At 39.2% G+C, this 17,090-nt stretch overlaps 2 protein-coding genes across 2 annotated transcripts; both read right to left on the bottom strand.

Moving 5' to 3' along the window:
* Window positions 1-2,490: 2,490 nt before the first annotated feature.
* On the bottom strand, window positions 2,491-5,198 carry LOC147862229 (thiamine phosphate phosphatase-like protein). Its single transcript, XM_087323136.1, has 6 exons — window positions 5,028-5,198; window positions 4,237-4,394; window positions 3,857-3,978; window positions 3,196-3,391; window positions 2,953-3,089; window positions 2,491-2,706 (listed from the first exon to the last, which is right to left on the bottom strand). Exons 2-6 carry the CDS (start codon window positions 4,384-4,386, stop codon window positions 2,592-2,594), a joined length of 720 nt encoding a protein of 239 aa, XP_087179262.1. The 5' UTR covers window positions 4,387-4,394; window positions 5,028-5,198; the 3' UTR covers window positions 2,491-2,591.
* Window positions 5,199-6,760: 1,562 nt separating this feature from the next.
* LOC147862228 (uncharacterized) lies at window positions 6,761-10,424 on the bottom strand. Its single transcript, XM_087322999.1, has 2 exons — window positions 10,306-10,424; window positions 6,761-9,690 (listed from the first exon to the last, which is right to left on the bottom strand). The coding sequence occupies exons 1-2, from the start codon at window positions 10,306-10,308 to the stop codon at window positions 6,919-6,921; spliced, it is 2,775 nt and encodes a 924-aa protein (XP_087179125.1). The 5' UTR covers window positions 10,309-10,424; the 3' UTR covers window positions 6,761-6,918.
* Between the last annotated feature and the right edge of the window lie 6,666 nt (window positions 10,425-17,090).

Raw genomic sequence — 17,090 nt, 5'->3', positions numbered from 1 at the left:
TCTCCTTCTTCTTCTTTTTGTTGTTGTTGGTGTTGATGTGTGGAAGGGGTTTGCTTTTGATCTGATAAATAAAAGTGCATCCATGATGTGGCCTTCCGATCCTATGATATTCTCGGAAGCCATAATGATCGACCCACCTTTTCTTCTTCGTGCAAGCTCGCCTGCACTATCCACTTCCTTTCGGGCACGGAACTCTCGCAGGGAAACGATCCATGCCTTTCAGAATGGGATTCGTCTGGACGATCTTTTGGGTGGGAGGAGTGATCTGTAGCAATCTTGCCGGGAGACTCACCACCTTCTCGCCCATACATTTTTTTGGGTTCTTCCTGTGCTTGCTTTATACAAGTAACAATTCGTTCCACTAGACTCGAGAATGTCACGTGTTTTGTCTATATGTATAGCCTAGGCAAGTATATACCCAAAACCTCTCAGAATCTATCATGGAATTTGCTAGAAAGGATCAATGCCTTTCGGAGTAGAATTCACTCCCACAAGGTTTACGGGGTGGAGTGATTCGTAGCAATCTTGGTGGGAGAATCACAACCTTGTCGCTAGGATGTTTTGAGGTCTTCCCGTGTTCGTTTTGCATGCGAGAGTTTGTGGCATCATGTTGTCTATATAACCTAGCTAGGTATTCATTGAAAACCTCCTAGAAATCTAGTTGGAGCTTGAGTTGAGAAAGCATAATCAAAACTTTCTTCTTTTCTTTGCAATGTGGAGCAAAAAGTGGGAGAATCACAACCTTGTCGCAAGGACGTTTTGAGGTCTTCCCGTGTTCGTTTTGCATGCGAGAGTTTGTGGCATCATGTTGTCTATATAACCTAGCTAGGTATTCACTGAAAACCTCCTAGAAATCTAGTTGGAGCTTGAGTTGAGAAAGCATAATCAAAACTTTCTTCTTTTCTTTGCAATGTGGAGCAAAAAGTGAAAGTGATTCATCTCATAATGCTATAAGATAGTGAAAGTAAAAGAAAAATTGATAAAGAAAAAGGAAGTAATTACTGGGACAAGTTTGAGTTCAAATCTACAAAATTCCTAATAAATGAAGAACAAACGCTTGTCCTCACCATTTTGATGATGGCTACCTAATCTCGATGGCCATTCCTCATATCTACTTGTTGGCCAATTGATTTTCTAGGTTCTAGATCCTAGTTCCTGCATCTTATACTAATGAGCACACACCAAACCTAGTTGTTAATCATCATCACCTCAACAACTATCTACACTAAAACTTTCATTTCATTATGAGCACAAGACTTAACTTTGATACTAAGTTAATTGTGGAAATTATGAGTTTATCAAACAACTAATTGCAACCAAACTTACGATGGAGAAGCACAAAGAAAAAAGATTGTATTAACCTATCAGGTGCCCATGCCCAATTACAATGATGGGCTAATACAACAAGATTAGTTGTCAAGCAACTAATTACAACCAAGCTTACAATGGGGAAGCACAAAGAGAAAGATGTATTAATCAATCAGGTGCCCAAGTCCAATTGCAACGATGAGTTAATACAACAAGACTATAGCTCATGTGCTCCCAAGTGAGCAACTACATATACAACTCAATAAAGGACTTGCTAGGGATTAGCCTTGGGGTTAGCTCATCTACTATCTTAAATTCTTGTCTACCTTTGTTGATAGTGCATGGGATGGTCAATAGTGCTACTTCACACCAGCAAATGTTGCAATGACATCTTGTAGCCATAAATTGATAGAATGAAGAAATCCCTTTGTAAGTCCCATGACAAGATAAGAGGTGCTACCACATCCCACGTTACACAATACCCCTTTTATGTGGGTAACACATTAACTTTCAAGCACGTAAAAGAAATGAAGGATAAAAAAAAGGCTAGTTTTATATATAACTATACTACATACTCCATACCTATGTCTAAGCCATATCCATGGAGTAGTCTACAAGAGGTCTTCTCTAGTCTTGAAAAATTCTTAACAATACATAGCTATGATTAATCGGTATGCTCTCTTCTTAAAAAAATAATGATCAACGTATAAGCCATAGCCATCAGGCGTATAGTCTACAAGAAGCCTACTCTAGTATTTAAGAATTCTTAATAATACATAGCTCATGGATGGACACAATACATGTGAGCAAGACTCATATGTAGATTAGAGTGTAGAAGAATAGAGAAGACAATTTGCAACAGTAGCTAGCCCTTTCGATGGCCACAAAACTTGCATCTATGTCCATACAATAGCCACTTCAGCCAAAAAGCCATTTACTACCTGCATTAACTCCCAATAACATCGTTAATGTGTGTAATGCTAACGTCTAGTGAAATAAATGTGCTATTTCCGTGTACCCATATTTGTGCTAGTGTATTTGTGAAGCTCACATTCGAGGAACATTTATATTAGGGTTAATGATTCAGACTACCCTAGAGACCACACAAACACACATTTTAACAAAATAAGCTACCCGTCTTTCAAAGTTACGAAGCCTATATAAATATGGGCAACACGAAAATGGAATCAAATCGATATCGCAACATTTAAATTTTCAGCTGGTAATACACCTTTGTCTTTGTTGACCTCAGCCATATGTTAACTTAAAAAGAGATTTGTCTCCTATGCTCCATACAACTGAAATAGATAATTCTCTACATCCAAGGCAGAGCTCCACATGTGAACTTTCGCTTTAACCAGGTTTCGGTTTTCATTGAGAAGTCTGGAGAGAGGATACCTACAACATTCAGAGGCAAATGTCAAATGAAGAAAGGAAGGTCATCTATATATACATGCATGTATTGTATGTGCATGTGCATGTGCAAGGACATGGATATGTATATGTACACGGATATGAATATGCACATATCTGTATGCATGTGCATATCCATATAAAAATGCACATGCATATGTACGAGTGCATGTGGCATGTGCATATGGATATGAATATACAAACAGAACCAAGATTAAAAATTCATCATACCCTTCTCTAGCCAATACATGATCACCTTCTCGCAATCTCAATGATGGGCAAAAGTCCCCACGCCCGTCGCCAACATAAATGATACAATGATTAGCAGATTGACTTGTTGCCATTCGTATTTTGTCCAGAATCAAGCCCTATATAAAAAAGATCTAAAAAAGGAATGAACCTTCCCTTTACTTTGGTTTTGAAGAATCAAACCGGCAAAGTAGTATAAGAAGAATGGTGGGGTGGGTTTTTTACTTTGCACATGTTCGCTGGGCAGAGTGGACACACATGTGGAGGCAGCGCGTGATAAGGTCGGATGCGAAGGATGCCTCGTTCATCGATGTGTGCAGGATTGCTATGAATTTCAGTGAAACAGTCCTGTAACCTATAACTTGCCAACACTGTTTGTATGAAGAACATATTTGCATCACTAACGATACGTAGTTCCCAACTGCAACAAGAAGTATATATATCTTTATCTATTGAGAGAGGATACAAATAATCTACAAATACAGGGGGATTCTTCTATTTTTTTCCAAAATACCCTAGGAGAATTGAACCCTCCCGAAATTTCATGTATGCCGATGGTAAAAAACACAAACAAAAATGCTGATTGAAATGATGCAGTTAGACTCTGCCATCTCCATGAAATATGTAGAAAAAATTCTATCTCTCCATAAAGAAAGAGGATCTTCAACTAAACCAATGTGGAAGGGAATTGTTCTCTAGATCTACACTTTCGAAGGTTTTAACTCAATGGTTGAACTTTTTATATCAATGTCATCTACGATATTTCAGAAACATGGAAGAGTATAGTTTTACATAAGCTCCGACATGGAGGCTATTTTCCTGATTTTACCTAAACTATATACCTACAAGACCAAATTAGAGGAGGTTTTTCTTTATGTGTTTTTACCCCCAAGAGTGTGTAGCTTGAATGACTCTCATCATGGCAGGATGGAGAGGAATAGTCTTCAATGCATTTTCAATATCAACAATCGTATTTCCTCGGCCCATGAGTTCAAGCATCATCGCATCCTGTACGAAAACCATCTCACTGTTCCTTTTAGCATTAGAAAAAAAGAAGATCTCGAACATAATTGCACATGTCTTGAGTAGAAAACATAGTACCATTTAAAGGCTTTATTTCCATGGAGTTCACATAAGAATATAGCTATTAAGCGGCATTTCAAACAACATATTGATGCCCTCATCGTCTCGTTCAAACTGTTTTTCGAGTCATTTCGTAGTAAAATGTTTTCTGTCCGAATAGAATGAAGGAGAGAGAGTTAATACCATGAGATCTGTCCACGATGATATTACCGAACGCAATGAAAGCATCATTTCTCCAGCTCCCAGATGATTCACAACCCATGGATCACTATTGCAATCAATGAGACTGTGATCAAAGTCAAAAATCAACAATGCTTTCCTTTCCTTCATCATGGCAATACCTGAGAAAACCACACTTCAGAAAATGCTTGTCCAAATTACGGCATGCGCTCTCTTGAATTTTGTTGTCCCTATCTTATCCAAACATGACATAGTTAAACATTTTCTGTACGCATCATGTCAATAAATTTATAGATACATCGAAAAAATCGATATTGATTGTCTCTCATTCTCAATAGCCAAACTCACATTCTATCTGGTCTACTTGGCATGGTAAATAAGAATATCGACAATGACTGATCATTATATAATGCAATCCTATCAAATAAACGTTAACAAATTTGTTATATCCATCATTTCTTAAAATCTAGGCATTAATACAGGATGGCAAATATTACGAAAACAGAAACATCCTGAATAGTAAAACTTGAAGAACCGAACACGTCTAAGATTTGGAAAAGCATCACAATCAGACCACTTTAATCCATCATTACTTTCCGACCCGGATATGATCACTTTAAGACATCATTACTTCCTTCCTATGACATCTCAGATAGCTGCAAAGCCCCCATTCAGATGGAGATGAAGGGCAATTTTGTAAGGATCAAAAGGCCTTAATTCCAATAATAATAATAAAAGATTTTTCTCACCCACATATATCTCTTTCTCTGTATCTCCACAAAAGACAAGCTTACCCTGTTTCAAAGCAGTAGCCCTGCTGCTGATCTAACAAAGTGCCCATCAAAACATCTCAAGCTGAGTAGCTAAATAAGATCAGAATACAGTCAGGCATGGTTCGAATCCCCCAATCTCTCTACAATCTGCCATGGTTCGAATCCTCCAATCTCTCTACAATCTGCCATGGTTCGAATCCACCAATCTCTTTCTGTCTCTCTTCTTAGGGTAGATAAAATCTTAGAAAATGGGCGCGTGGAGTCTGTAGATTCCGGTAGGCCTTTCGGACGGACCCTTCGATCCTTGAAGACTTGAAAATACCAGGGACCTCGACTTCTAACACTATAATGCAACAGGCATTGGTATCCTCACACAAGCACATTGTTTGCCCGACACAAACAATCAAGAAAACTCCTATGCCACATCAATGAGGATTTTGCTCTGGTACCCCCCCCCCAGATGAACAAAAACTCTGTCTTAGGAGTGATTCGGACTCTTGCCCTGATGAAAGAAAGAAAGAAAGAAAAATGCCGATATTCATTTACCCCAGATGAATTCTCGTTGTTCGTTCATTCGATCCGGCTTTGCAAGCTTTTTGTTGCTTGTTGGTTCCTAATTGAGTTGATTTTGCGCCAACTACTATTTTCATGGAACCCAATGATTTTGCCTTTGTTTTGTCTTTCCTTACATTTCGTTTCACATCTCACCGAGAGTGCAACTTTTATTATGTATTCCCAATTAATCCCAAGAGGCGATTTTTGCATGACCTTTTTTGTTGATTTTCATTGGTTATGTCATGTCATGTATCGTAGTGTGCCCATAACAAAGGTCCCTACCATTGGCTATGGTATATCCATTATTCCCACCCATTTGTGACAAGGCCAAAAATCTAATAATCAATGTCTTAGAGAGAGGGAGAGAGAGTTGTTAAGGTTGTCTGGCGGGGACAAGAAGGTCATGCATTCAACACTTAAATTCCATATTAGCACATAGTCAATTGGAAAAAAACAATGCATTCAACCCTTACATTCCATTGTAGCATATAATCAATTGGAAAAAGCAATAGGTGAGATACTTGAGCCTTCAACCCAATGCCTTAGAATTGGTAATCTAAACAACTTATCACTAGAGTAAGGTACTTCATATAATTATAATTTTTTTTCAAAGAAAAAGCTTTAGAAAAAGAAGTATTATTACATTCACTTCTATACTTTTATATTTTGGCTTTTTACATCCTTGCCTTATTTGATACTTACTCTTTTAGATAGGTCCTATTTCCTAAGGTTGATGTTTAGTTGCTTGGCCATGTTTGGTGCATTCACACATATGAGCATGGAACTCAAGTTGATATAGTTGAATATACATTTATACAAAAACATCTAATATGTTACACATGAATGCAAATGGAGCATCAATGAAAAACCTATTCAAATACTTTAATAGGTGTCATCAGTAGCTTCTCAACACAAGCCTCTATAAGGCAATGTTATAGAATCCAAGAGTAGCTTCGACACTTGAATATTGAATACTTCCAAGATTTAGGTAATAGCTAGTTGTTTTAAAGCGTAAAGAGGGCACATCATGTCGTTCAACACATAGAATGTAATATTCACAGTCTTCTACTCAAACATTTGTTTTCATATGTGCGCAAACAAATGCGTATGTTATGAAAACATACTTCTGTTTTTTTTTGACGTTTTTAAATTGTTTTTTTCTCACCTTTTGACCTTAAAAAAAGTTTTACCTTATAGTAAATAATGAAATACAAAAGTATGGTATTTACCATACTTCGAAGGTGTTTACCGTACTTGAATGCGAATTCACATATGGTACGTATGGTTCATACTATGTTTCAAAACATGCTATATATCCAAAAAATTGCCAAACATGCTTTGGATTTTTTACATTCTGTTAATCATTCAAGTCATCTGAATCTGACGAATAGTACCATCTGCCCTGGGTTGCTAATTGCCCAAGCAAGTCGTAACAATCACGACTCTGCTCTGAAGCCACCTTCATATCAGTCAAAGATGGTCCTATACCTCGCTCTTCCGTAATTGGTAGCAACTCATTCGAGCCTTCCATTTTACTAGGTCTCGCTTCCAAATCCGCTTTCTCTCCCTTTAGCTCCGTAAATCCTTGGAAAGCTACCATATTCGCATGTAAACCTTGAGTAGTTTCATGCATATGTTGATTTGTTTCATTACTTCTAGCCTCGGTAACACATTGCAAAGACTCTGGAACGACTGAAGCTGCGACCGCAAATATAGTCATTGCCCCACCATCTGCATTTGCTATCATGCTAGCACAAACTCCACCCTCATTCTCTGTGAGACAATCCTCTTTATTCTCACAATCCGAACCAATTTCCGAACATACTGATTTCAAACCCTTCTGAAGAGCCTCTCTCATGTACCCCGAACACAGTTTCTTGGAAACTTTTGGTTCATCCGATAGATCTCCTTCATGAGGCCTTTTTTCTATCTTTGGTTGTAGCATAGACATGGGCAATGTTGCAGATAAGGTTCGGGTAATTACAGCCATAACTGATTCTAACGATTGTTGGAGAGAACCCATTGGTGTCATTGCTGCGGCAGCGATTATCGGAACACTCGGGTACAGACACGTGGATGCACTATCAGGATTGTTGCCACTGTTTCTGTTCAATGTTTCGGTTTCTAATCCATTTGAAGAAAAGCATTTATTCCTCACATTAGGAGATACATGAGGTGACAATTGGCTAGAGTTGGCTGCTCCAGCAGGAGCCTCAGGGGTGCATTTTGTCTTGCTATGTAGGTCACATGGAAGGGGATTTGATATCTCGCTATATCCTTGATGAGAGCACTCGGTTATGAACCTTTCTCCATAGACATTCTCAGGATGGTTCGATCCACAAAGCTGCCTCGAATGTGAGAAAACCCCATCATTCATATCTCTTCCATCCTTCTGAAATTGGCTTAATTCCAATGAACTGAATTGGTTCTGTTCTATTTGAGTGCATGAGTCCACCACAAGCTTATGGGTTGTTGCCGATAATGACCCATGAGTGCATCGGTTCACGGCATGCGTATGGGTTGCCACTAATGATGACCCATGCGTGCATGAGTCAATTGCATGCTTATGATTTGTAGCCAATGATGACCTATCAGTGCATGAGTCAATTACATGCATATGGCTTGTAGCCAATGATGATCCATGAGTGCATGAGTCCAGTACATGCTTTTGGGTTGTAGCCAATAACCTATCATGATCATCTTCCTTTTTAGAGGCGCAAACCTCCTTGCATTCTTCTTTACATTTACTTCCTGAAAGATTCTGATCACATACAGGGTATCCAATTGATGAACAATGCACATCACCATCTAACACTTGATGCAAGCCTCTTGGTTGAGGAATTCTTTCACATACCACACTAAGTGCACTTTGATCATCATTTCGATCCACCAAAACTCCACAATTCGCACAACATTGATAGTTACCCAATGTGATGTCTTCCAATTGGTAATGATGCTCGAATGAGGACTCGTGTGCCATTAGCATAAACTCACTCTTGAAGGTAAGTGCACACATAGCACATTCGAATAGCTCAGGAGATGGACGCATATCCATACCTACCTGACCCGAGGACAACTTCAATGGATGTATGTTCGATACTCCTTGGACTTTTCTTACCCTATGAGCTTCCAAATGTTGATAAGCTAAATACGAGCTATCAATCACAATTCCACAGGCATGACACCAAGCATGGTTATCCAATGAGTCTTCTTCTTGTTTCATATCTTTTCTCAACCATTCCTTCCACTTCATAGAAACAGAGGCATCACATGGGCAATCCTCATCTGTTGCATTTGATGCGAAAAACTTTAACCTTGGGTGAGTAATCTTCCTTTCAATATATATTCTTGCATGATTCTTATCCATAAGATGTTGTTCCAAACATTGCCAACTACTACACCAAAGCATGCAATACATGCAAGCATAGCCTCCTTTCTTAAGACGCATCAATGCATTTACTTGTCCTAGACGGTTAGAAACATTATGAATATTCGAGCGATGCTTGGCACTCCCCAAATGCAATTCTCTATCAGATGAATTCTTAAAACCCTTGTTGCATATAATGCACATGGAAGATCTTAGGCAAACAGCATGTCCTGGCTCACACAAATGCTTTAGAAACTCTTCAAGTTCATTGTGTGATACATTACAAGGAACACATAGGGTACAAACCTCTTGTGAGAGAGAATCAATGGATATTCCCAATCCATGGAGTTGCCGTATAACTTCCAAAAGCTTAGGAAACTTATTCAAACATGAAATAATAGAAGAAGAAGAAGAAGAAGAGCCATGTGGTGGCATTGATTTGTGAGCTTGTAAAGCAGGTTCATTGTAGAACGTTATTCCACATGTGTCACAATCATACTTCCCTGATGCCAACATACAATTTGAAGATATAGAAGTCATCAATGTAGAATGATCTTTATCTTCAACATGTGATTGAACATCAGTCAACCCCTTCAAATTGCATTTACATGCTCTACAAGTAGCTAAAAATCTATATTGAAGAAGTTCTCCTCTGAGCCTTTTGAGGTGAGGGGTGGAGAGTCTGTGAGCTGTGTAGTCGATGAATGTATGTTGTGAAACACAATATTTGCACCGAACTTTCACCTCACAAGATAATGACGCCTGTCAGAATTAAAACCATGTTGATGTGATCATATGTTTATGCATATACGTTACATGAATAAATAAACACATACATACATACATACATACATACATACATACATACATACATACATACATACATACATACATACATACGTGTATGTATATGTGTATACACGTATGTTCGTGTGTGTGTGTATATATATATGTATGTATGTATGTATGTTTACATGTACATACATACATACATACATACATATGTATGTATGTATAGGTATATGTGTGTGTAATTACATATATGCATGTATAGACGTATACATACATATAGATAGATATATGTATACAGACACGCGCACATACACATCACAGGGAATTCCACTGGTCTTTTCTTTGATTTCCCAAAAACCTTTCAGTTTGTTTTATTTCCTTCAGATGGCCATGTTGACAAATTATATGATCAGTTCGTTCCAGCTTTTTCCACAATTATATATGTGCACATTTTTCCCTATGAAGAAAAACCTTTGGGCTACATTGGAGCTTTCCCCCTGCATACATATACCTAACATATACACATACATACAGGTACATATACACATACATACAGGTACATACAGTTACATAACAAAGACGTACCATAACAATGATTGAACCTGCAACTCGGTCAATCCCCTGTTTGAGTCTGCAAAGAGGTGAGAGAGCTCTGTTTCTGTATCCCTGTATTTTGTAGCTCTCTGTCTTCTTTTTGTATTCAAAATTGGAGTTTAAATGAATGAATGTGAAAGGGAAACACACACACACACACACACACACACACACACACACACACACATACATACACAAAAACATACATATATGTATGTATAACACATACACATACACATACACATACACACACATCTAGATGTTCTTAGGGAAACACTCCCAGTTGTGGCTTGAGGTTCTGTTTAATCAATTTTTCGTGAATGCGCCGAATGTTCCCGCTCGACCTCTGAAGGGACAACAGAAACGATACGAAAAGAAAAGCGTATGAATCGACGACGAATGCATCTTGTTGCTCGCGTAGTGCATAAAATTGCTTCGGGTCTTGGTTTTTATCATCATCGGTAGCGCGGGAGCATTTGATGGGTGTAAAAAACAATTTTGATGTATCTTAGAAGTTTGTCGCCCAGATATATGAGTGGGATGTTGGACGTGGTAGTGCAAAGTGGTCATATGCATGCGGAATTAGGCATTTAACATTGTATATGGGTCTTCAATCGTGTATATATAACTCCACTATTTTATGAAAGAAAGATGTGTGTTAGTTGTTGCTAATGTTACAATGATGATTGTTAGTAACTATACTCTCAAGTCTAGTAAGCTTCCAAGTTAACTAACCCACTAACACTCCAACATCACCAATAACCACATCAATTGGCTCAAGAATATCAGTGGCTTTTTCTCCTGCTTGAAGAGGAGTTGGGTTTGACATCATTCGTAGAGATCTTGGCTTTCCCTCTGCATACATATATACGTAGTTCACAAAAACATACAAACAGGTACATAGCCAAGAGTATATATACATGTACAAAAGGCATGTATATGCATACCTACACACATGTCCAAAATACATGTATATACGTAGAAGCAAAAGAAAACAATCAATCCCCTGTTTGAGTCTGCAAAGAGGAGAGAGAGCTTTGTTTTTGTATCCTTGTATTTTGTAGCTCTCTGTCTTCTTTTTGTATTCAAAATTGGAGTTTGATTGATTGAATTGAAAGGGAAACACACACACACACACACACACACACACACACACACACACACACACATACTTACACCCATACACACACACACACACACACACACACACACATACACATACTTACACCCATACACACACACACACACACACACACACACATCTAGATGTTCTCAGGGAAACACTCCCAGTTGCGGCTTGAGGTTCTGTTTAATCAATTTTTTGTGAATGCGCCGAATGTTCCCGCTCGACCTCTAAAGGGACAACAGAAACGATACGAAAAGAAAAGCATATGAATCGACGACGAATGCATCTTGTTGCTCGCGTAGTGCATAACATTGCTTCGGGTCTTGGTTTTTATCATCATCGGTATCGCGGGAGCATTTGATGGGTGTAAAAAACAATTTTGATGTATCTTAGAAGTTTGTCACTAGATATATGAGTGGGATGTTGGATGTGGTAGTGCAAAGTGCTCATATGGATGCGGAATTAGGCATTTAACATTGTATGTGGGTCTTCAATCGTGTATATATAACTCCACTATTTTATGAAAGAAAGATGTGTGTTAGTTGTTGCTAATGTTACAATGATGATTGTTAGGAACAATATAGTTGTATGTTGGGATGGAGTTGTATGTGCGGTAGCATATGGTTGACGAGCATGCTAGTGGTTGTATTATTAGGAGTCCAACATAGACAAAGAGTTGGTCCTTTGTGAGATACTTTATGTTGTGTAGGGTGACTCACAAAGGTTGCGTGTTGATTGACACATCCCAATCTCAGGACGTTCATCGTGGCTATATCTTACAAGTGACTGAGCACCATGGTGACACCTAAGGATGCCATGTGACCATCATGGTGATTCATTAATAATATAAAGAAGGGAAAAGTACTAGGATACCCCTGGAAGTTCGCCTATTTACCAGAATGCCCCTCTATGTTCCAAATTTACCAAACTACCCATATGTCCAAAAAAATACACTTTATAAAGTAACTATACACTCAAATCTACAAGCCCTATTTACCAGAATACCCTTCAAACACAAATTTCTTTACTTAAGCGATTCTTTTGGTCCTTTGTACCTAATAGTGTAGTATTCCTTTTCTTTCTTGTTCATTGGGTTGATCAATCGTCTTCATCATCAGGATCCATAGAAGGTCAGTACACACACACACACACACACACTCTCTCTCTCTCTCTCTCTCTCTCTCTCTCTCTCTCTCTCTCTCTCTCTCTCTCTCTCTCTCTCTCTCTCTCTCTCTCTCTCTCTCTCTCTCTTTGGTGAAAACACACAATTATATTAAAAAATGTGTGTACAAAACACTACTTACAATGGGCGTGACAATGGATTATGGTCACCCACAAACTACACTCATGGGTAGTGGAACATGTTGAATTGCCAATAGGCAAGATGAACACTGAATCGAGGAAAGAATTTCCACTTGCTCCAATAAAGAAAATTGCCACATTAGTACTCCCTTCAACTTTGCTAGATATGCTTTCACTCCATGTCTACCATCAAATATAAAAGTGTTGCGCATATTCCAATTATGACGCAATCCCCAATATCTTAGAAATAGAAAAAAGATCTCCATCTCTGATTTTGGGTCAACTTGTGTAAATTGTGCAAACACCCATTGTCTAGGTGTTAAATAACACCGTGATAAGACTTGCCAAATTTGAGAAATGTAATTCCAAATCTGACAAGCAATCGGACATTGTATAAATCGATGAGTACTATCTTCCATTTGAACAATGCAAAAGAAGCAATTACCCGTTGCGAGTCCATGACACTTCAGAGCTAATCCCAAAGGCAATCCTCCAATCAAAACTCTCCAAATGAAGACCTTTGCTACAAGTGGCAATTTAGAATGCCAACTACGTTGTAAGATCTGCCACCACCCATCATCGGATTTGTGTATTCCCCATTCTTCTTCAGCCTTAGATGATAACCATCCAAGAGACTCGACATAGCAGTGATACAAAAGATTAGTAGTCACTTGTAACAACGACATTTGACCCTTTAAACACCAATCAATCCACGGTTATTCTCCTATTTGTAGAGGTAAGGGACCTTGCATCAATGGAATATTTTGTAGTTGTTGCCAAATAAACCCATAATTAGGTGGAATGCGTAATAATTGTCACGCTTCAACAAACTCCAAAATTCTTTGAGATGAAGCCTCAACTATATCTCCCAACTCTTTGACCCCCAAACGAGACAAACTATTAAATTGAGAGCGTAATATCTCCTTTCCTGGCCAACATAATAATAGAGAAGACATAAGTACCTCTTTTTGCAAAGAATTACAATGCTTTCTACTAGATGATGGTTTCCATACACATAACAAGAGTGCTTCTTGCCATGAGGTAACCAAGTGTTAAACCAAGTGCCCAGAATCCTAAGTGAAATGCATCCATTCAATCATTGCCACCATGAAGCCTTAATCGTTGTCCTCCCATGTGTTAAACCCTTGTTCTCAATGAAATATTGACCAATAGATATCCGTGGTTGTGAGTTTGAACACATGTCTTGTAATAATGAAAATCTACAAGCCATCATATGCTCAGATAAGTTCAATATTCCAGCTCCCCCCAAGCGCTTAGGGGTTGCTCGATGATTCCATGCAACCAAAGTGATTCCCATCTTATCCCTCTTCTTCCACAACAAATATCGAAGCCTTCTTTGTCCATGGCAACAATGGCAAGTAATATAGTATCATGGGTTCCATAATACATTGTACAACCTTCAAGCATACATGAAATGGGCAAGATTGTGACTTCCAATACATGAACTTATCCCTCAACTTACTAGACATCCATTCAATCAATTGACCAATTGTAACACTCATTCCTAATGGATAGCCCAAGTATCGAAAAATAGAGCCTTTCTTCACCACGGATCCTTGTCATCCTAAACATTCCAAATCCCTTTCATTACATGATATGAGACTAGACTTCCTCCAATTAATATTTAATCCACAAGCCAATGCAAATTGGTTCCATACAAGCATCCCCTTCTCCAGATTCTCTCGTGAGGCGTGTATAAACATGAAAGAATCATCAGCAAAAGCCTGTGCTACTAGTTGCCCTCCAGACGGAAGGTGTAGACCCACAATGTCACCATTTGTTGCAAGCCTTGATAACATCACTAACAAGGTATGAGTAACAATAGCAAACAACAATGGGCTAAGAGGGCATCATTGACGAATGGATCTTGTGAAGGAAATATATAATGTAACTCCCCCATTAAGCATTACTCGAGACACCGCATATTGTCCTAATAAAAATATGAAGCGAGACATACGAGGTCCAAAGCCCATTGTATGCATTAACCAAGAAACAAAGGACCAATTAACATGATCATAAGCTTTCTCCAAATCTAATTGCACCATAATCAATTCTTGATGAGTGTTTCGAGCATAATCCATGGCCATTTGAACATTCAACACATTATGCAATATATTTCTACCTGCAATAAAACCATATTTGGTAGGATGTATCAACTTTTGCAAATACTTTTGTAATCTATTTGCCAAGAACTTTGTAAATATCTTATACAACCCCCCTATCAAAGAAATAGGTCTTCATTGATGAAATGACTCGAGAGATGTCACCTATGGAACTAATTTAATTAGAGCAACCTTCCAAGCTTGAGGCATACGACCAAAATCCCAAGAATGTTGAAACATCAAAGTTAAGGGCCCCTTTAAAATGTTCGAATATCGCTTAAAAACTTCATTTGTCAAGCCATCCCAACCAGGGCTCTTGTCAAGATTCGAACTCTTGACATGACTATATTATATTCAAGTATTATGGGTTAACCAACATATCTAGTATACAGCTATGTATATAATTGGTCCTTGTAGTTTTGGCTAGCATCATGTGCATAGTTGCTCCCTTGTAGTATTTACACTTGGCACATACATGCGTACCTACATGCGCTATTGTAGATTCACATGCGTGCAACAAGTATGCATGCCGTGTAGTATAAATAGTTGAGTTCCCCTTGAAGGAATTCAAGGTGAACAACACCAGTTATGGAGTCTTTCAGTTAATACTACTCATTCATTTGGTTATCTTCTTTCTTGTCTCTTGAGCTTATGATCTATCCGTGACAGTTTGTTCACCTTGCCATCCCCATAGCTCTCCCTCTCATAAGCCGTAACTATGTCCAACTCAGCTGGTGACTTAAGCTAGATAATGGTAGCCTTACAACAACTCTAGCTTGAAAATGAAGCTCTTCAAAATTCTTTACAAGAACTTCAAGTCAGTACCTCCCTATCCTTACAACCCCGAAGCTGAGTCTCCCACCACAACCTAGCCTAGAGCCCGATCTTCTACCAACATCTAGCCTAGCTTCTTCGCATTTTCTTAAGCCTAAGGTTAGCCTCCCAGAAAAATTTGATGGAAAAAGGTCACATTTCCAAGGGTTCATCAACCAAATTCGAATTATCATTCGGCTACAACCTCAACGTTATGCAGATGATTTTCGACAAGTCGGCCTTGTGGGCTCTGGGCACCCTTCTCTCAGGTCCGGTCCAAGCTTGGCTTGCACCATTGGTAGAAACTTCATCGCCTCTATTGGAGGACTTTCCCACCTTCCTCATTGAGTTAGAGGCCACATTTGGAGAGACGGACCGACAACGTACATACTTTAACAAGCTTTATGCACTCAAACAAGGTTCACGTGCAACTTCTGTCTATGCTTCAAAATTTCGACAACTAGCATGTGACGTCAATTGGGATGATCAAGCTTTAGCTTATCACTTTCGGAGGGGCCTTCGAAGCAATGTCAAGATTCTTCTCTTGAACTTTCTAGAGCCCACCTCGTTATCCCAAGCAATTTCACAAGCAATCCATTGTGACAATCGTCTTTTTGAATTTCGTTAGGAAGGGTTTCCACCTCATTCACTTCCACGACATGCCCCGGTCAAACAACCCCAGATATCCCTCCCACCGACTACGTCACACTCCCCTACTTTGGCAGATGCTCCCGTCCCCATGGAAATTGATCAAGCCCGATTTCGGCCATTGACTAATGTCGAACGATAATTTCAATGGGCTAATGGCTTTGTGCCTGCATTGTGGTGCCTCCAGTCATGTCATTCGCCATTTTCCTAGGAGTAATCACCCACAATTCCATCGAGCTAACGAACCCCAACATCCGGAAAATGACATCGTTCGGTTGCAATAGGAGCCATGCAACTGGACATCTCCCATCACCCACATTCTCTTGGTTCCATTGCCGGACCGTCGGGCAATTTCACATTGGAGGCATGGGTTTCGTTTAACTCTTGTTCCATTCAGTCTGTTGCTTTACTTGATTCTAGGGCATCTTCTTGCTTCACCGACATCGCGTTCGCCCAAGCACATGGCGTACCCGTCGTTTGCCTCTCAGAACCCATTCTTGTTGAAGCAATTGATGGGCGCGTCCTCTCGTCAGGCGTAATTACTCAAGCTATGATCCCATTAGGGCTTCGTGTGGGCTCACATTAGGAGGAGCTCACCTTTTACCTCATCACATCTCCTTGACATCCGATCTTCTTAGGACTAACGTGGTTGGAGGCGCACAATCCAATAGTGGATTAGTGCAACCGCTCGATCACATTTAGCGAGCTAGGATGCTCGCACAAAACTATGAAGGTCAATTCAGTTTCCCATCCTTCGAAGAAGG

The sequence above is a fragment of the Azolla caroliniana genome, unplaced genomic scaffold (genome assembly GCF_043228905.1).
Source record: "Azolla caroliniana isolate FFs.n. ecotype wild unplaced genomic scaffold, voAzoCaro1.0.p SCAF_7, whole genome shotgun sequence".
Taxonomy (NCBI): domain Eukaryota; kingdom Viridiplantae; phylum Streptophyta; class Polypodiopsida; order Salviniales; family Salviniaceae; genus Azolla; species Azolla caroliniana.
This window is presented reverse-complemented; position numbering and strand designations above follow the sequence as displayed.

Excerpts from the sequence above, each read along its gene's own strand:
- LOC147862229 (XM_087323136.1), bottom strand. The coding sequence starts at position 4,386 with ATGATGAAGGAAAGGAAAGCATTGTTGATTTTTGACTTTGATCACAGT. Across the intron at positions 3,979-4,236 it reads CATCGTGGACAGATCTCATG|GATGCGATGATGCTTGAACT; the intron begins GTATTAACTCTC and ends GTTTTCGTACAG. Across the intron at positions 3,090-3,195 it reads GCCCAGCGAACATGTGCAAA|GGCTTGATTCTGGACAAAAT; the intron begins GTAAAAAACCCA and ends TTTTTTATATAG.